The 21,064-nt window shown below is 43.5% G+C and overlaps 1 protein-coding gene across 5 annotated transcripts; it reads left to right on the top strand.

Moving 5' to 3' along the window:
• Nucleotides 1-12,200: 12,200 nt before the first annotated feature.
• On the top strand, nt 12,201-20,841 carry LOC127804049 (uncharacterized). Of its 5 annotated transcripts, none has more exons than XM_052340768.1 (5): nt 12,210-12,368; nt 15,343-15,448; nt 15,535-15,672; nt 18,592-18,938; nt 20,525-20,841. In XM_052340768.1, the coding sequence occupies exons 4-5, from the start codon at nt 18,671-18,673 to the stop codon at nt 20,602-20,604; spliced, it is 348 nt and encodes a 115-aa protein (XP_052196728.1). In that variant the 5' UTR covers nt 12,210-12,368; nt 15,343-15,448; nt 15,535-15,672; nt 18,592-18,670; the 3' UTR covers nt 20,605-20,841. The 5 variants fall into 5 exon arrangements, with proteins under 5 accessions (XP_052196726.1, XP_052196728.1, XP_052196727.1 ...); XM_052340767.1 differs by having other exon boundaries at nt 12,211-12,368; nt 15,316-15,448; XM_052340765.1 differs by having other exon boundaries at nt 12,213-15,448.
• The last annotated feature ends 223 nt before the right edge of the window (nt 20,842-21,064 follow it).

Raw genomic sequence — 21,064 nt, 5'->3', positions numbered from 1 at the left:
CCTCCAGCTTCCGAAAAAGGCAGATCGCCCCATGAGGAGAAATCAAGAAGAGTACTGCAGGTATCACCGAACTCGGGGACACTCTACCGATCAGTGTAGGGAGCTAAAAAATCAGATAGAAGCACTCATTCGTGAAGGGCACTTGCAAAGATACGTAAGGACTGAAGGTAGAAATGACAGAGACCGTCAAAGAAGGGAAGAAAGGCCCGAAGGTCAAGATAGACAAAATTTACGACAGAATGAAGGGATAAGGGATGACAGAATGGTGGCCGCCCCTGACAATGAGCCGACTCATCAAGCTATTCATGTTATCTCTGGGGGCGAGACCTTAGCTGGGAATACTTCTTCTTCTCGAAAGGCCTATGCCCGTCAGGCCTACCAAGTCAACTCTGTGATGGAGGTGAGAGAGGACGAGGAGCCAATCACGTTCACCCCTGCTGATAGAGGTGATATAATACTTCCACATGATGATCCAATGGTAATTTCTGCAGTTATCGCCAAACACCCCATCAGTAGAATTTTGGTGGATAGCGGCAGCTCTGTTCATCTAATCTATTGGAATTGTTTCGAACAAATGAACATATCCCAAGACCGGTTGAGAAAAGTGTCCTCTCCCCTGTACGGCTTCACTGGAGAACCTGTCTCGGTAGCAGGATCTGTTCAACTACCTGTCACATTAGGCGCCGACCCACAAAGTGTGACTCGACAGGCGAATTTCATGGTGGTCAAAGCCCCTTCTGCAGCATACAACATGATTTTAGGCCGACCGCTCCTCAATGATATGAGGGCTGTAGTGTCCTCTTGCTACTTATTAATGAAATTCCCCACGCTCTCAGGAGTAGGGCAAGTTCGTGGAGATCAGAGGAAGGCTAGATCCTGTTATGTATCGTCCACAAAAGGAAAAAAGGCAGAAGAGACTTTATCTATCGCTGAAAAAGCCATACACAAATCCCTGGAAGAAGAGACTGCTCGCAAGCCCCAACCAGTGGAAGAGTTAGAAGCAGTGCGATTAAGTGACACAGATCCCGAGAAGTTAGTGTATGTGGGCATGAAGCTTCCGAAACCAGTAAAAGATGAAATCATGGGGTGCCTTAGAGAAAATTTGGATGTCTTTGCTTGGACACCAAGGGATATGCCAGGGATTAGTCCCGACGTGATATGTCACCATTTGAACGTGGATCCTCAGTTCAAGCCTGTTCGACAAAAAAAAAGGAATATCGCCCCTGATAGGCTACCGGCGTTAGAAGAAGAAATTGATAAGCTACTAAAGGCAGGTTTCATTCGAGAGGTGTTATATCCAGAGTGGTTGGCCAATGTGGTTATGATTAAAAAACCCAACGGAAAATGGCGCGTGTGTATAGACTTCACTGGCCTCAACAAGGCGTGTCCTAAAGATTCCTACCCATTACCTCGGATTGATCGTCTGGTGGATGAAACATCTGGGTATCATCTAATGAGCTTCTTAGATGCTTTCTCAGGGTATCATCAGATAATGATGTATCCTCCAGATCAGGAGAAAACATCATTCATTACAGAAAAAGGGACATATTGTTACCGAGTTATGCCATTCGGGCTCAAGAACGCGGGGGCCACTTATCAACGCATGGTGAATAAAGTTTTTAAGGAATTATTGGGTGATACAATGGAAGCATATGTCGATGATATGATCGTGAAAAGTCGGGAGAAGGAATCGCATGTTAAAAAGCTGGCACGAGTGCTTGAAGTCTTTAGGCAATACAAAATGCGCCTAAACCCAGCAAAATGTGCATTTGGCGTTTAGTCTGGAAAATTCTTAGGATATATGATCACACAAAGGGGCATCGAGGTGAACCCCGAAAAGATACAAGCGATACTGGATATGGAACCCCCAACATCAATTAAGGAAGTGCAGCGGTTGACAGGTCGAATGGCGGCTCTTGGGCGTTTCCTCTCCAAATCGGCCGAAAGGGAACTCCCGTTTCTTCAGACGTTAAGGACAGGGAAAAAGTTTGAGTGGACGGAGCAATGCCAAAAGTCATTTGAGGCATTAAAAGAGTACTTGAAGGAAGTCCCTTTATTGACTCGACCTGAAACTGGGGAAATGTTATATTTGTACTTGGGTGTAAGTGACAAAGCAGTAAGTGCAGTACTGATTAAAAAAGAAGGGCAGGTGGATCGACCAGTGTACTACGTCAGTAAGGTTCTACAAGGGCCGGAAATGCGTTATCCCTTCACAGAAAAGGTGGCACTGGCCCTATTGAACGCCTCCAGAAAGTTGAGGCCATATTTCCAAGCTCACTCCATTAGCGTACTAACAGACCAACCATTACGGAGCATTTTACAAAAGCCTGAGTGTTCCGGTCGTCTCACCAAATGGTCCATTGAGTTGAGTGAATATGACATACAATATCATCCTAGGCAGGCTATAAAAGGGCAAGCATTGGCAGACTTTATTGTCGAATGTACACCCTCCAAGGAGGCCAAGGAAAAGAGCATAACAGAGTGGTTACTGTTTGTTGATGGGGCTGCCAGTTCCCAAGGGAGTGGAGCGGGAATAGTGCTTATCCCACCAGAAGGAGAATCCCTTGAATACTCTCTAAGATTCGCTTTTCCAAGTTCGAATAATGTGGCCGAGTATGAGGCACTAATCGCTGGTTTGAGGTTAGCCCGAAAACTTGAGGTAGCACAATTGATAGCCCACAGTGATTCTCAACTGATCGTTCAGCAATACTACGGGCAATACGAGACTAGAGAGCCGGCCATGGGACAGTATCTCCAGAAAGTCAAGGCACTCGCACAGTTTTTCGAAAGTTTCCGGCTAGTACAGATCAACAGATCCCTTAATGGCCATGCAGACGCTTTATCCAAATTAGCATCCACTAAAGAAACTACTGGGAGAACAGTATATGTGGAAGTCCTTCAACAACCAAGTATCGAAGAATCTGAAGTAGCATGTATTGAGAATAGTAACGACTGGAGAACCCCTTTCTACAAATATTTGACCACGGGAGAATTACCGGCAGACCCAAGAGAGGCTAAGAAAATTAAGTTTAGAGGAGCTCGTTTCACAATAATAGATGGGATGCTATACAAGCGAGCGCACACTATGCCACTCCTCAAATGCTTAGGCTCTCGAGAAACCAATTATGCTTTGACTGAGGTTCACAGTGGAGTATGCGGTGAGCATCTGGGAGGAAGGGCCCTTGCGGCCAAAATCCTAAGAGCAGGCTTTTTCTGGCCCACATTACAACATGATGCTCAAGCAAAGGTCAAAGAGTGTGATAAATGTTAGAGGCACGCCCCGATTCATTCTGCTCCGATATCGCAACTACAACCCACATTCCAGCCCATTCCATTCGCTCAATGGGGCTTGGATATTCTCGGCCCATTTCCGCAAGCTACAGGGCAAAGGAAATTCCTTTTAGTGGCAACAGATTATTTTACCAAGTGGATTGAAGCCGAAGCCCTAGCCACCATCAGTGCGAGGAAAGTAGAGGCCATGGTATGGAAAGACATTGTATGCCGATTTGGAATCCCACGAGTCATTAACACCGATCATGGAAAGCAGTTTGACTGTGATTCTTTCCGAAATTTTTGCAAAGGCTTGGACATTCAGCTAAGGATTTCTTCAGTAGCATATCCCCAAGCTAACGGACAAGCAGAAGTCAGCAACAGAACAATTTTACATGGCTTGAAAACTCGGCTAGAAGGCGCAAAGGGAGCATGGGTGGATGAATTGCCTACCGTCTTGTGGGCCTACCGAACAACCAGTCGGGTCTCAACAGGTGAAACGCCATTTAACCTAGTGTATGGAACAGAAGCTTTGATCCCTGTGGAAATCTCGTGCAGATCACCCCGATTGGATGCTTTTGATAAATGTGACGGTTCGAAAAACTCTGATTCATTAAAAGAGAGTCTTGATCTCATCGAGGAACAGAGAGACAGGGCGGCTGTACGAATCGCTGCCTATCATAAAAGGGTCGCCAACTATTACAACTCTCGTGTAAGGAGCCGACCTCTCAAGAAGGGAGATTTGATCCTCAGGAAATCAGCCATCACCAATGCACACCGAGAGGATGGAAAATTTCGAGCAAATTGGGAAGGGCCGTACCGCATTCAAGAAATGATAGGTCCTAGTACCTGTATCCTCCAAACGCTCCAGGGTGAAACCATGGGTAAAACTTGGAGCATAAACCACCTGAAATTATATTCCCCTTCGGACATGTAACGCAATAATAATATGAACCCGAAGAGGGACCGTGGACGTAGGCACATTTTGCCGAACCACGTAAAATGCTTGTGTTTTCCCTTTCTTTATTATTCAAGGCAAAGGAAAGAGAACGACCCGCTATGGGTCCCTTCTCGCACCAAAAAAAAAAAAAAAAAAAAAAGCCTTTTTTATTGCTTCCTCGCAGAATAATAAGACAAGTCTTGCCCGGAGGTGAAAAAATCAAATGGCATTAGCAAGCAAATTAATGTCCCGCTAGTAAGATATTTTACTAAGCCCGATAATAATGCAAAAGGCCCTGCCGCATAATACGCTATGAGAAAAGCACGGCTCAATAGGCCCGACGACTACGATAGCCGTCCTGCCTCAAAGCCAAGTGGCCCGGTCTAGCGAAGTGACAAATATGTCCACAGCACCCCCTCAACATTGAAATCAAAAGGTTATCCCGCTAGCCTACTCAACTGGCCTGGCTCGATAACAGGAAAAAGGAATGGCCAAAGGACCACTATGGGCTGAAGCGCCCATAGTCCACCTTGTGGCATGAAGAGTCTAAAACCCTAAGGTCGGAACCAGACTTTCGATGGGAGATAATAGTAAAAATCAGCAAGCTGTAACTACTGTTTAAGAAAAAAGATGAATCTTATTCATACAAATAAAAGATACTTCACTCAACAGAGAAAAAGCTACTACACTTAAAAAAAAAAAAAAAAAGGGGGTCTATTCTAAGTCCGCTTCCTCCTGCCAGAACTGGGAGCACCGCTACTCGGAGCAGATGGGGCCTCCCCTTCTCCTTGGCCCGAGGATGCAATAACTGTGTCATCAGCTGTGGGTAGGGCATCTGTCATCTTCACTTCCTCTGAGGCGAAGGCATACGGCTTCCACGGCCCCGACAAGTTCTCCAGATTATCAACCAAACGAGCATTCAAATAAGCCCTGGGACTAGTGGGGTCAGGATCATTATATCTTCGCCAGTCAGGAACATCAGACTCCTCAACCTCATCAGTATAGACCAATTCAGGGAACTGTTCTCCTGGGCGTTTTAATTCCAGATACGAGCGTGCGAGATAGAATCCATACTTCGTAAAGCAGCCCCCATAACTGATCTTTCTCTCTTGACAGTCCGTTGAAAGGCGATAGTCCCTCACAGCCTTCTCCTGTGCTGCTAAAATCTCTTCCTTCCTTCGGTCCTTGAGCGACCTATATTGCTTCTTCTGACGAGCAAGCTCGTCTACCCTCAAAGAATGCTCTTGCAAAAGGTTTTCATGAGTTTCCTTAACTCCTAAAAGCTCTCTCGTCAGCGATTCTTTGCTATTCCGGAGATCCACTATCTCCCCCTTTATGCTTGACGATTCACCATCAGCTTCCGCCAGCTTGGAACGCATGTCTTCTACCTCTCGGTTCAGCTTTCTGATATCGGCTTGATAGCAACGCTCGTGATCCCTCCACTTTATCGCGTTTTCTCTTGCCTCCGCTTTCTCCTGTTCTGCTCGATGATGATAAGCTCTCCCGATGGCGTTGGATATCACCAACCCCTGAACCCCCTGGGTGCAAGCAATGTATTAGAAGACCAACAACCAAGTCAGACGGCAAATACAACATATAGGCACAATAAAGGCATCCTACCTCAATAATCTTTTGCTCAGGAGAGTTGGCAACGCTAGGCCAATTGCCAAAAAAATTCTGCTCATCTTGAGGGAGCACGGTAGCATACATCATCCTGGCGCCCACCCCCGGGTCCCTTATAGAGTCTGAATCAATCAGCCCGGGCTGCACCTGGAAGTGGTCACCCCTCACTCTAGTGTTGTTAGGAATTGGCACGGAATTCCGTCTAGGTTCAGCGATGGGAGGAAGAATAGGCCTAAAGTCTGGGAGCTCAGCCTTTAGCTTTCGTCGTTCCCTACAAAAAGGGACAAAAGGTTGGCGACTCTCCTCCCTGATTCTATCAAGCTCGCTGCCAAAAGAAGAGCGAGAGCTGCCGGTCCCCTTCCTTCGTGAGCCAGAGGCATCGGTTAGATGTGGTTCCCCGAGGGCGACTTCGGGGACAGAAAGGTCTGACATGGAAAGGCCTGAAGTGGGAACCGAGGGTTCCGGACAAGAAAGGCTGGGCAAGACACTCACCTCGGACCTCTTCACTTTTAGACGCCTTCGAGACGAGCTAGGAACTGGCGGAGGAAGAAGGCTAGGATCGGGAATGTCAGACGGAGGCCCCTGCGACAAGTCATGGAGCGCTTGAGGAGGAGGTTGTTGATCTTGCTCACCAGCCTGTTGAGAATTCCTACCACGTCGTCTGAGCGTTTGTTCCTTGAATATGTTCATATCGTCTGCAAAACAAGAGATAAAAGTCAACCACTTGCATGGATAATCTCTACAATTTTGGGGGTCTACCATCAGAAGAAGAATAACCAAGAAAGACCATACTCCCTAGAGATCTTCCCTCTTCCTCGGGGCCCTCGTCCTCTTCCTCGCCGCCCTCTTCCTCCTCAACTTGTAAGGCGTCCTCGGGCATAGCCAGTGGTGGCACAAAAGCGAGAGTAGAGGTCCCGAGCATGTCTTCAAGCCGAACACCCCACCCTGCGGCAGCAATATTCTCTGAGGTAAGCAGGTCGGGTAGATTACAAGTGCCAAGGGCACATAATCTCTCAATTACTCGGCGATAGACAGCCCGGGAAATCCCGATGTCATCAAGCTTCTCCGACCAAAAGTCCCGCTCGTTATCCCAACACCAACGAAGCGGTGCTTTCCAGCTAGGAGGAGGCTCGACCACAATCCATCGGGACTCGAAGTCCACCTTATTTTGGAGCTTTTGAAAGAGAGGAGATAAACCCACAATCCTTTGAAGTGTGAAAAAGACGCCCCTCCGTTCGACCCTCCTCAACCTATAGAAGCAACCGAACAACTCTACGGAAGGAGGCACCTGGATCATATGGCAAAGGATGGTGAATCCAACTAACTGACCCCAACCGTTAGGATGAAGTTGAGCAGGGACAATGCAATGATAATCGAGCCACTCCATGCCAAAGCTAGACAAGGGGAAACGAAGACCTGCTCTTAAAGAAGCTAAATATACCCCGAAGCCATGTCCCCCTACCATAGCGGTACTTGTCTCCTCAGGCGTAGGAAGTCTAATATGATGATCAATTGGGATATGAAAGCGAGACTGTATCCCAGCTAATTCTCTCCCCTTCACCGAAGACCGTCGTCCCAAAGATATATATACATTGGGAGCAGGAGGTGGAGGTGGTAAAGCATTCTTAAAACGGCCCATGTTAAGTGCTTAAATCCTAAGGCGCGGCTGCGAAAAGCAAATTTTTTGAGCGAGTTATGACTCCTGGGGGTCACAAAAGACTAAGGGCAGGACCCATGGATGAGGGTCACGCTTAGATGGTAAAGAGACCCATGAGAAGACTCGCGCATGGTTAAGGCCAATAATTAAACCTATGGGTGAGGTCACGAAAGACTAGTAGTTTTCCCATGGGTGAGGGTCACGCTTAGATGGTAAAGGGACCCATGAGAAGACTCGCGCATGGTTTAGGTCAATAATTAAACCTATGGGTGAGGTCACGAAAGGCTAAGGGCAAGACCCATGGATGAGGTCACATAAGACTAAAAGCAAGACCCATGGGTGAGGGTCACGCTTAGATAATGAAGAAAACCACGAATAGACTCACGCATGGATGAGATAAATAACAAGACCCATGGATGAGGGTTACAAGAGGCTACGACCAGCAATTGGACCCATGGATGAAGAAGTATACCGTGTCAAAACCTGGAATGCTGAGAGAATTCTCACGGAAGAGTGGTTGAGTAATAAAGAAATGAAAGGCCAAATCTCCCCTTTTTATAGCGGTCATGGGAGACATTGTAGAAAGGATAAAGCACGAGAAACCTGAAGATGAAGGAGATAGATGCAGAAAGAAAACATTTCAGAATGAAAACGGCCTCAAGAAAATGGAGTTACAGCATAAACAAAATACTCTTCCTCCCGGTACTCCCGACAGAAAGAGTAGGGAGCAATTGTTATGTATAAAATAAATAAAAGCAGAGTGAGTGCCGAAGAAATCGGGTCAAGAAAGCGCCCCATGGCCCCCCGAGAGAGCGCCACGTGGCACCCCAAGAGAGCGCCACGTGGCACCCCAAGAGAGCGCCACGTGGCAGCCCCTGGGTGGCCAAAGAAGGCCACACAGGGGGAACCACCCCCGAGTGAGGTCACTCGGGGGTGGCAGGCGCGGCCCCCATGGGCAGCCGCGTGCGCTGCCAGGCAGCACGCGGCTGTCTGGTGGGGGTCGCGCCCCTGTGCCAGGGGGGAGCGCCCCCTCCCCCGAGTGGACGTCACTCGGGGGAACAGTACCCCCGAGTGACCCCACTCGGGGGAAGGCAACCGCGCGCACGGCTGCTCGCGCGCGGTTGCCCGCGCAAGGCCGCGCGCGCGGCTGTTCCCGCGCAGCCACGCGCGCGGTTGCCTCGCGCGTAGCTGGCAGCATATGGCTGCCCGCGTAAGGCCGCGGCCGCGAGCCCGGCTGCCAACACGCGGCCGCCCGTGCACGGCCCCTTACACTCGTTTTTCCATGCTAACAGATACCCCCGAGTGAGGGTCACCCAGGGATCCACACTCGCCTCCGCGGGCCTCCCATTCTTACTCAACCACCTCCAAGAAAGTCGGCCTAAGGCTATTCCCGCGAAACTCGGTCAAAGCCCCTCCGAGATTCTTGCCACAAACTCGGAGCAAGCGACACATGGATGCCCATCTTGTTGCTATAAATAGGAGGTCACTTTCTCTCATTCGGTATGCAATCTCTGGCTCTCGCATTTACTCTCTTACTTTCGAATACTCAATTTCTACGGTGATCTAACTTAAGCATCGGAGGGTCCGCGCGGGGATTTTCGCCCGCGCTCCTAACCGATTCTTTCTCTAATAGGTCATCCATTGCTCGGAAACACCTCCGGAGACTCATCCATCGCTCAGATAAGCCATACGAGAGTCATCCATCGGTGGTTTCCCATTTTATAAATTTTATTGTTGTAATCGTGTAACAACAGCTTCAATAATCAAAATATTGCGCTTGTGCAATTAATAAACTTATTTATCAATCTTAACATCTATTAACAAACTTATTTTTGAGAAATCTAACATCAATTAACAAAATTTAATCACTTAATTAATTTTAAAATTGAAAAAAAATAGATTTTACAACAAAAATTAGTGAAGCAGAAACTTACTGCTTATGCTGCTAACTGATTTACGTGAAGCAGGGCCGAGACGGAGAGTCGGAGGTGGAGAGGTAGTCAGTTAGGCAAGCGGCAACGAGTGACGGAAGGTCGGAACCTGGAAGAGGGGTGAGCTGGTGAGCGACGGAGCGAGGTTGCGAGAGAGCTCAGAGAGGCAGCAAGAAGGGAGAGTGAGATTGCGAAAAACCGAGGTCCGAGGGAGAGTCGGCGGCTGGCGAGGGTGAGTGACGAGATGACCGAGGCGGTGAGAGCGAGGTTGAGGCGATGCCGGCGAGCGACGAAGCCAGACAAAGGCAAGAGTGAAGGGCAGGGGGTGGTGGGCGGCGACTGGGGGCGAGCACTTGAGCGAAAGAGGAAATGAAAGTGGGACTTGAGAGGGTTTGCAGATTTTGGGCAGGCCACAGTGCGGGAGGGCCTTGGCCCGTCCACACTGGGCCTATGCTTACCGCTGAAAATGAGCATTATTAGATCCAAACAACCACAAGATTGCTACGGTGTTGTACTACGGTGGGGAGACTGGTAGAGAACAACTCTCCAATATCAACCAAAGAAGGAAAAAGTACACGATTATTTGCAGAAAAGAGAATCCAAGCTGCAAACCGGATCCAGACCATAGTGAACTAGACATAGCCAGCCAGGTATCCGTTATTCCTCCTGTAACTCTTGCCAAATTGGCACCAAACTTTGAAGGAGCATTCTATGCAGCCAAAGTATGATAGAGCAATAAGCAAATTTAACATATGTTCTGTTCATCTAATACAAGTTAATTATCATTGTGTCCTTGGTACCAATGTAAATCAAGACGAGAACACATATAGTTCGCTAGGCTAGATTTTTCAACACATTTTGAATTGAGATATGACACTTTTTGGTATTATCATTTTTGTGCAGTTTTTCGCTGTTCGTGCCCTCGATTTCAACAAGGGAGGTAAATCATATGTGGAAATTTTGATTCACTGTATAGAGCAAGAAATCGAATCCACGATTCACTAGTGCAAATCTCAGTTATCATAACCCAACCACTTGACATGTACCTTAGGAGTAAGATATGACACTTCTTGTCATGTTGTTCTCTTATTGTGATTTCAATTTATTCAAGTTCACACCGTAGTTATATAAGTCTCAGTGTGTTTCTTCAAGATCTAACGACCAAGTTCCATAATTACAATTGCAACACTTTTATGGGCACTAGAAATCCAGTAGTAGGACAACTCGGAATCTGGCAGTAGAATAAAGAAAAAATATGGAAAATATGGACTTCATTACAGGAGATTATGTCTTGATTTCCTTAAACTCAATCACCATTCTATCAATTCCTTTGGCTTTACCAAACTATTGAAACCTTTCACATCCTTGGTGAGTCTGGACCTACAACACATCTCTTTAAGTTGTACAAAATGGATTTGTATGTACAAAACTATACAGTTCTTGGATGATATTGAATGAATGTGATGTATTGATCTCCCTCTTTATATCTTGTTTCCTCTACCCCTTTTCTTGATTCTGGTTTCTATAAATTTTCTGTCTCATTAGTTCTTCCTTTTTTATTTTCATTTATTTGATATTCTCTCAATTCTCTAGCGCTTACCTGTTTAGTTCTTCTCTCTTTGCTCTATTGATTGTCCAAATAAGAACAAAGATGTTCTGACAGGGATAAGGAAGGCAAAAGTGAGTGAGTTTTCTCTTGTGAGAAAAGACATGTTACCAACAAAAAGCCTTAAATAGATATACATGGTCAATCTAGGAACAACATATCATGGGCTTATGATTTATCATTTGAGTAAAAATAACCCAACAAAAATCTTTAGAATCCATTTAAACAACAGAGGATGAAGTTGATGAGCATGGTCATCAACTTGAAATCCAATTACTCGTGAAGAGGGGATTCTGATACAATACCAAAGTTTAGCTTGGCTTTGTTAGATGGCCATCGGAATCAATTTGACTTGTACATCCCATGAAGTGAGACTCAAAGATCTTTATGTAAGCGAACCCCTAACATCTGCGAATCAGCAAACAAGGATGAGTGAAGAAAGTGGATTGGTTAATTGTTGAACCAATGACTCATTAGAATAACTTGATGTAGTTTTCTAAGACATCATATTCACTTCAGTATCACACGTAGCTTTAAATACGCACTATCGATGCTGACAAAACTTTAGGTAAACACATGTTGAAAGAATGAAAATGCTCGCCGGATGAACAGTCCAAGAACTTGCAAGCATATCTATTTAGGCAGATCAATGAGAGTCCTTCTACAAAATACAAAAACAACAATAGTAATAAAAAGAGTGGTTAAAGGACATTCACCAATATAAATGCCCTCTGTTGTCACATTCCCTTTTTCTCCTTCCTCCGTTTGACACTTCCCTATTTGGGTTGGTTTTGAAGTATTGGTTCATCAGGCACATGTTTAACCCAAGCATATGATCCTGCAATTCCAAAGCAATATATTTATTAGTGCCACCACATTCACCAAAAGAAAGCAAGTTGCAAACAACAAAGTTCGACATGCCATTATATTAGCTTTCGTTTGGTTCTCCCAGCCAAAAGCTTTCTTTTCTACAGATACAAATTTAGTTTATTTTTCAAGCACGAGTAGCTAATAATAATAATAGTAAAAGAAAAAAATAAGGCCCAAGTTCTAAAATGTCCACTGTATATAACAATGCCAATGATGAAATGTGAGGCCCGACTTCTGGGCCTTGTTCTTGAGAAGGCCCAAGGGGAGCCAAGCCCATGTGGCAAAATAGAGCCACTAGGGCTCCCAGCTCCCTCCTCTCCCTCTTCATGGTCTTTTCTGTCGCAGTCTCACACTCTCTCTCTCTTTCCCTCTCCCTCTTTCATTCTCTCTCAAGAACACCCCTGTAAATCACTGATTGATCTTGGATCCGACTGTATTTTCACCGTGAAAGTGGCCGCCATCTACGGAGAGGTAAGTCTTTTAGTTTTATCAGCAATTATTTTCAGCACAGATACATGATATATACGTATATACGCGCGATTTGGGTTTGGCCGAAAGTTTAAACTTAGATCTATGGGGATTCGGCTGTTGGATCTTTCTGGTTTTTGGGTATGTTGGTCGATGGGGATAAGGGTATCGGGTGGTTGCCTATGATCGCCGGAAACCACCGGCCACCGTGGCCGGTGGCTACTGCCTGTGCATTTTTCAGTTCTGGCCCGAAAATAAAAAATCAGATCTACAAAAATCCATCCGTTAAATCTGGCCCATTTTTGTGCATGTTAACCCCCTTGGGTTGGCGTTTATAATGGTTGGCTCTGATCGCGGAGACCTCCGGCCGGCGGTGGTCGCTGGCGGCGTCGGTCGTTGTCGGTGGTCGCTGGTGGCAGCGATTTTGTTCGGTGATGGCTGGTTTTGGCCGGGTTGATAGTTGGCCTAGGTTGGCGGGACCCAGCTGGTTCATGGGCCAGTTTAATGTGTTTGGGGCTAGGTCTGGCTCAGTTGTGGCAGCTTTGGGTCAGTCCAAAACCCAATCTGTTGACCCTAACAGTTGACTTTTTCGTTAAGTCATGATAGACCTTTTAGATTTTGTATTTATTTAATTTAATAATTTTGTTATTTATGAGATTTTGACGCGACCCAACCAAGAGGTATTTGAGAAAATCCTTAATATAACACCGTGAATGGGTAAATTGTATTATAGTGACAATTGTTGTATTCATATTTGTAATCATCTTGGTATTCTTTATATACTATCACAATGACATTTTTTTAATTGCATTTGGAAAAATAGAATCAATATTGCTTGATCTGCACATATTGAAACTTATAACTGATTTCATTTCCTTTAATTTTCGGGCATGAGGATTTAGACTCATAGAGAACAAAATGGAGGCTAGGGTTCAAGTGTGATTGGGATGAAAGATAAAACCAAAGGTGGTCAATTGTAGATGGAGAGAAGGGATGCACACACTCACAGACACACATATATGTAAAAAACTCGAGTCACAATATATGCCTATGTTAGATTGAAGTTGAGAGGCTGGAAAAAAACACCACCAAATGCCTCAATCACCACCAAAGCACCAAACCAGTACAACTCACTCGTGCATCCCAGTATGCAGGCATATATACTAAGTAGAGTTTTAACAATAGACTCACCAATAATAGAAAGGGAAAAAGCAATTTGGAACACGAGAGAGATGGGGGAAAGATGGTCATGACCTCACGCGCGCTATTTATGTCTTGGCCATGCAATGCGGTTCTCCCACTTGGGTCCCATGTGGTTTGCCTTTTGCGCACAGCCCGGCCTGAGCCTTGGGCCATTTTAAACTGGTTTTGGCCCATTTTGATTAAAACAAATTGTAAACAGCCCAATTTTACCCAACTTATGCAAACAACAAAATTGTCAAAATATTAAGCTTTTATTTTTTAAGGTGAGATTAGCTATACAAATTTTAAGTATCTCCCCATCAAGTTTTCTCTTCTGACAAATATTTATTTCACTTCATCCATTTTACTCTAATAGTCATCTTCTCAATTACAATAATTGTAACTGAGCCATAGCAAACTGAGGGTCTGCAGAGAAGAGCATAGAAGCTTTTAAAAGAAATTAAGGCGGATAGCCTTATTCATGAACCACAATCTCTTGTGATTGGAGTCACTAGATAAAAGATTAACAATCCACAAATCAAAATAAAAATTGCTTAAGGTCGCCCACAGAGACAGAGAATCACTACAGAAAATCAAACCTCTCGCCACCAGCACTGAACACCACTACTGCCACAATCTAAAACCATCATTGTTTCTGTTCATAACCACCCGAGTCCCCAATCCATGGTCAGTGCTGCACCAGCCACCATCCATGAGAAAAGCCTTTCGTCTTCACCTCAATTCCGAATCCCCCACATTTTAGACACGGGGATAGAACAATCAAACAGCCACATCAAACCACGGTCACTGGTCAACAGACTCAATACCCCTTGTCTAACACCTACCCACCTCACCCTCATATCCCACACCTGGCACTGTTGCCTACCCCTGAATCCAACCAACCAAGCTAGCTACATCAGTGTATTTCAGGTTGAATGGAAGATCTAGTATTTAATCAATTAGATAAACTATTGCTCTATGAGTTGCCTCCCTACATTGTCCAGATCATAATTTGCAAAATGACAAGATTTCGTAAATGAAAAATGAAAAAAAGAAAAGAGAATACAAAGCAAATTAAAAACCAAAGAGCAACAAAAAAGAAATGAAAGGCTCAATAATTAAAAATACAGAATTGGTATTTGACATAAAGCATTTGAAACTCACAATCATAATTATAAAGCTAGAAACAAAAATTACCTTGCCACTGATTACGAACCCTAGTTTCATGGGAACAAAATGGTAAAGTACAGGCTCTCAAGATAACAGAATAAGGGGAGCCCAAATGCAGCAGGTCTATGATTTAGAAACAAAAGACAGAAATCCACCAGCTGAACGAAATCTTCAAATACGTACACACACACATTCTGCATAGACCACTGTGGTGCACTCAAGATAGATAGGGGCAGAGATGGAGATGGCTTAAAGATAAGAAAAAACTCAAGGACAGAAAACAAGCTCAATCAAATCTAAATTCACAATCCATAATCATTAGTGCTTAGAGTTTGGGGTGTTAAAAAAACTGGTGGGCCACGGAAATCAGATCGCGCGGTTGGTTTGAAAAATACCCAAACCGTTTAGCATAAACGGTTTGGGGTGCTGGCAGTTCGGTTCCAAACCGAACTGAGCGACCATATTAGTAATTAAAATAAATAAAAAGTAAAAATTAAAATATATAAAGGAGCGGGTGGGGGAAGGCCGAAGCCCTAAATCCCTAAATTGCATTTCTGATTTCTCCCTGCCCTGCTTCGTCTCTCTCTCAACTCTCAAGCTGTCGCGCGCGCACCCATCCCCGCAGCACCGCACCGGTCTCTCACCCACTCACCGGCCGCCGCACAAGGTTACTCTCCCACGAACCGGTCCTGACCCATCCCCCGCCGCACCACCGGACGAGAGACGACGCGGTATGTTGAATCGACGCTGTCTGTGGTTTTGTTTGGTTATAGTCGTTGGACCATGTGGGTAGGGTACTAATGCTTTTCTCTTGCAGGAGAAACATAAATCTATTACCGAGAGGCACGAGAGCGACGGAGCAAGTTGCATCCCCCGACGGCTGTCGCACCAAACAGTGTTTCCCCCTCACTTAGATCAGTAGATCCTAGTCCTACGATACCAACTCCATTACAAGGTATGAACTTCTCGACGAGTTAATATTATTACTTCAGCAAAAGTGCCGCGAACCTCTTTGAGTTTGAGGATATTTGTTAATAAGATGGGTTCGGTGCGGAAGCTTAATCTTTGAGGATATTTGGATTTATCTATGACTATATGTTAGTATAACCCTCAAGAATTTACTTAGAAGTTAGAACTCTCAACTCAATCCCTCTCGGAATTCAACACTCAACCCTCACAAAATAACAATAACTGTTGAAGATAGAACTCTCACCAGGTTTCAGTAAACCCCAATACAACTCTCCTCTAGTAATCACCGCCAGACCGCACCGTGCACACCCTTACTTAGAGTTAGTTTCTCCTCTAGTAATCACCGTAGAAAATCAGCTAAGCATTAAACACCATCCAAGACCACTTATGTTGCTCAAAACTAGATCAGCCCCCAATACAACTCTCTGCATCATGGGCAGAAACTGCCAAAGTTGCCACCCATGGAGAAACCATCAGTTCACCACTTCCATCCCTGGTCCCTCATGTTTGAAGCATGCCATAGAACAAGCAAAGAAGCACACCTAACCAACATCAACACCCATGTCCAACACCCTATACCCTGTCATGACCCAAGAATTTATAGAAGGCAATATAGTAATAGGTTAATAATAGTTGTTAGAAGATATTTTAGATATTTTAGCAAGTGGTTATAAGCACATGGGAGCATGTGCTAGGATGTTAGAAGGCAAATAGGCTTATAAAAGGTTGCTGTAATGGCTTGTTTCCTTATCCAGAATTAATGAATTGAATACTATTTTCTCTCTAATATTCCACTCTTTCTCTCTCGTTCTTCTTCCTCTTTCTTCTGTTCTTCTATTTCTCCCTCTCTTTCTCTTAATATCTCTCCCTCCTTCTATTGATTTCCCCCCTCCTTCAATCTGATTTTCTTCCCCATTTCCCCTTTTAACCTATCACGAACCCTAGGTTCGTGACATACCCTTATTGCCACCCCAGACCACATTCCTCAAACCTGGCATAGCCAGTGTCCAATCATGACAGAAAACAAAGCAAGTACAAATCAAAGAGAAACATAAAAGGAATGGCATGCTCAGTAAGTAAAATACAGAAAATTGAATTCTACTTGAAGCATTTCAAACTAATCATCATAATCATATAGGCCAGAAATACAACGACGTTACTACAAGGAACCCTAAGTTCTCTGGGTAAACAAAAAGAAAGGTACAAGCTCCCAAGAGAACAAAAGAAAAGAGAGCCTGAATACCACATCTGCGATTCGGGGGGGAAAGAAAGTCAAAAACACGGCATGTTAATCATTACAAACAGTTTTCAAATACGTAGACAAACTACATAAGCCAGTCTGGGACGCATAAAGATAGATAGCGGCAAAGATGGAGATGTACTTGCAAAGAATGAAAAACACGAGAACAGGCCGAGCTCCAATTTAATCCAAATTCGCCAAATTTACCTACCGCGCCATTCAACAAAATGAGGAAAAAGGACTGAACTCAAAAGTAATTGGATCATCATAATCGTGAATTTATAAATAAGCGTAAGTTCTATATAACCATTTTTTCAGTAATAACAGAAATTACATCTCCTTGGCTATCTCAGGAAGATGACCCAGAATCTAACAAACGTGATAGGCTCAATCGTAGAGATTCTAATGGATTACCTCACCGGTATAACCTTCGCCGGTGTTGTGGTTGAAGATGCAAAAAGGATCCCGGCAGTGTGGTTGACAAGCATTTTCAGATCTCCTAATTCTGATTCTTTTGGCTGTCAAAATTGACGAATCAACCCAAAACCAAGAGTCCAAATCGGCTCACAATTTGATGGGCCGATATTAGCCTGACCAGGTAGTTTGAAACTCAGGTTTATTCAGCCACAGGTTTAAGACCTTGCCTGGTTCGTAAGAACTGGCTCATTCAAGGTCCGCATTAAATATCCTTTTGATTTTCTTCTCAGTCTTTGTAAGAAAAACCCTAGTCGATCCACAAGGTGGTGAAAGTTCTCTCTCTCTCTCTCTCTCTCTTCATATGTTTTCTGACATGGATGGAGACAGAAGAATTCTAGAAACTTAATCTGTTACAAACAGCATGGTTAAATATTTTATGTGAAATGTTATGAGTTAGGATCGTTGGATCATGGGAATGTATTTGTGTGTTTGCTTGTTGTATTAATCAATTGATTGAGTATTACTCACTGTTCTATTCTAGTTCAATTTTCCGTTGAACCAACGTATGAACATCTAGCTTGTGACCTGGAAGGGAAGCCATGGGTTTTGGTTTTCAGTCTCAGGTTGGGCTGTGCACAAAGGTGAATCACATGGGACCCAAGTGGGAGAACCTCACTGCATGACCATGATATAAATAGCGCAACGTGAGGTCATGTCATGACCATCTTTTCCCCATCTCTCTGTCTCTCTCTTGTGTTCCAAATTGTTTTTTCCCTTTCTATTATTGGTGAGTCAATTGTTAAAACTCTCATTTCCTTAGTATATATGCCTGCATATTGGTAGGCATGACTGAGTTGTACTGGTTTGGTGCTTTGGTGGTGACTGAGGCATTTGGTGGTGTTTTTTTCCAGCCTCTCAACTTTGATCTAACATAGGTATATATGGTGTCTCGAGTTTTTTACATATATATATATGTATGTGTGTGCGTCCCTTCTCTCCCTCTTCTGTTTTTCTGTTTTTGATGAACAATTGACCACCTCTGGTTTTATCTTTCTTCCCAATCACACTCGAACCCTAGCCTCCACTTTGTTCTCTGCGAGTCTAAATCCTCATATCCGAAAACCTAACCCATGTTACATGTTTCTATATCACTAGATCTTGAAACATCTCGTGATGTGGGATCTTATTTTTCCATTTCTTTTATGTTGCTCTTTCTCCTATCTTCTTTTTCGGTTTTGTTTGATGCAGTTTCAGTTGATTGAATTTGTGGGCTCAAGCTGTTCCAAGAGGCATCTTCATATAGAATCTGAAGTTGCAGTTTTCTGATATGGCATCTAGGCGAAATGTTCGTTATAGTCGTCTAGCTACTGATGAAGATAATGATGATTATAATGGTGGTTATGATCCTCGATATGACTACACACCAAGGTCCTTTGACAAAGTGCCTTGGAAATCCATTGCCCTTGCACTAGTCTTGCTCTCCCTTGGTTGCATGCTTCTCTTTCTCTCCTACTTCATCTTCACAGGTCACATGGGAGGAGAACATTCCCAAGCTTATGGCCTGTTAGGACTCGGAATCCTCACCTTCCTCCCAGGTAAATTCAATTTATGTATCTATTGATTTTTTATATTTATGGCTTATTTGCTTTTGTTTGCTAAAATTAGTTCACCATTTTTATATCGACTGATTTTTACCCTGGAACCACCACAGCGCGGCATTTTAATGTGCTCCTTAATAAGCTGTATATGAATTAAAACAATCTGTTTTGATAATCTTGTTGAGCCTTATTTTCCTTATATTTAGTGTACCTTCCTCCCATGTATGTTCAATATACATATCTATGATTTTTTTGTATTTATTACTTCTGTTTGTTAGTATTGGATCACTGCTTGTTTAGTGACTGATTTTTACCCTGAAACATTCACAGTTGGGCACAGTTAGCTCCAAAATGAGCCATCCTTGAATTAAAGCAAATTGTTTTGATAAATTTAGTTGAGCCCTTCACCATTATCATTATCATTATCATCTTACTATTCTTCTTTTTGTTGCTGAATTCTATTTGCCTGAAACCTTTTACATAGCTCACCTTCTGGGCCCTGGCTTCGGTTGTAGTTGTTGGAACCTCCATTAATCACTTGCTCATTGAATTATTATACAAACTTGTGCTTTGAAGTACTGGAAGCAGAATGGATCAGCTTAATTATTGCCTTGCATTTAAAACATTCTCATAGTTGCTCAAGACGGAAATTTAAGGATAAATTAAATGCAGACCCCAAGGTGTGGCCGTGTGGCTACCTCTTAAGTACTTTCAAAATTTGTCAGATAGGCATAACAGATATTTTCTAACCCTTATTTTTCCCTTTCTTTTCAAGGATGTATTTTAGGTATAAAACTCATGTCTGTATAACAATTGAGGAACAGAAAGGGGAAAAGAGAGAGAGAGAGAGAGAGAGAGAGAGAGAGAGAACAACCAAAACAGAAAAGAAAAAGGAAAAAAGTCAATAAAGCATAAGAAAACTAAAGTAAATATCTCTCTCTCTCTCTCTCTCTCTCTATATATATATATATACCACCAACCAACTCCTTCCCCCCTTCGCTTTTTCTACTTTCTCTATCCATGTTTGACCACCATCAATTAAACGTGATCTATGTGTATACATGCACGTAGATATAAGTTTCTACCATTTGCCCGTGATTTTCTTCCTAACTACCCATCTGTAGTCAAATTATATACTTAGATTATATTCATATTTTTCTGAATGTAGTGTTTTCTTGGCTTTTGTTTTGGCTATCAAAGTGGTGGTGGGTGTGCTGGAGATTATGGGGAAAGGGAGGGGGGGGAGGTGGTGATTCTTCCACTGTTGGATTGAATTGGATTTTGGTTTAACAAAAGGGGGGTGTGGTGGTAGCTGTGATAGTGAATTTGGTGGACTCAAAGACCCAAATCATAGCTTGACTATCTCCTTTGAGCTGTGGCCAGAGCTTGGGGGTTGTCATTAGTCTTGAGCTGCAATGCACCGTTTTGGTAATCAAAGAGTGAATAATCGAAAGTTAAATTAGACCTTGATTATTTTCCTTTTGTGTGTGTAGTAGTGCTCAGGTTGTAGTGTTAACAAGTGAACTAGAGTCTACATATATATATATATATATATATCTAATGATTGGTGAATTTTGCTGCAGGATTTTATGAGACCCGAATCGCATATTATTCGTGGAGAGGAGCTGAGGGCTATCGCTTTGCTGCCATTCCTGATTACTGAAGACGTGTGTTACTTAAAAACTAACTGCCTCTTCTTTTTGGGCTTTGTATAGTTAAGAAGGGCCTCTGTGCAGAACTTATTTGTTTGCCCCCAGTATACTGTGTGCGCGCCTAGAAATGACTTAAAAGTTGCATCATTTCTTTCCGATGAGTAACAGATGTATTTGGACATTTGGGATTAAGCTGATGCATTGCCAACTGAACACCTTCACAGTTTTCAACTGTGGTTTTTGATGCATGCTTTTGTTCAGGAGGAAGAAAAAGATCCAATCCGCAGTAAGCAATGAATGATATGGAGGGATCTATCATTAATTTTTAATTCAGCAAATATCTATTTATTGTCTTAACTCCTTAAAAAATGGTTAGTTTTAAGCAATGTTTAGAAAATGGTTAAATTTTTTGACTTAAATTAGACTTATAATAATAATAATAATCTTTTTTTATTTAAATGCTTTGACACT

Source organism: Diospyros lotus, chromosome 6 (genome assembly GCF_014633365.1).
Source record: "Diospyros lotus cultivar Yz01 chromosome 6, ASM1463336v1, whole genome shotgun sequence".
Lineage (NCBI taxonomy): Eukaryota > Viridiplantae > Streptophyta > Magnoliopsida > Ericales > Ebenaceae > Diospyros > Diospyros lotus.
Note: the sequence above shows the minus strand (reverse complement) of the source record. Positions and strands in the feature narration are given on the sequence as shown.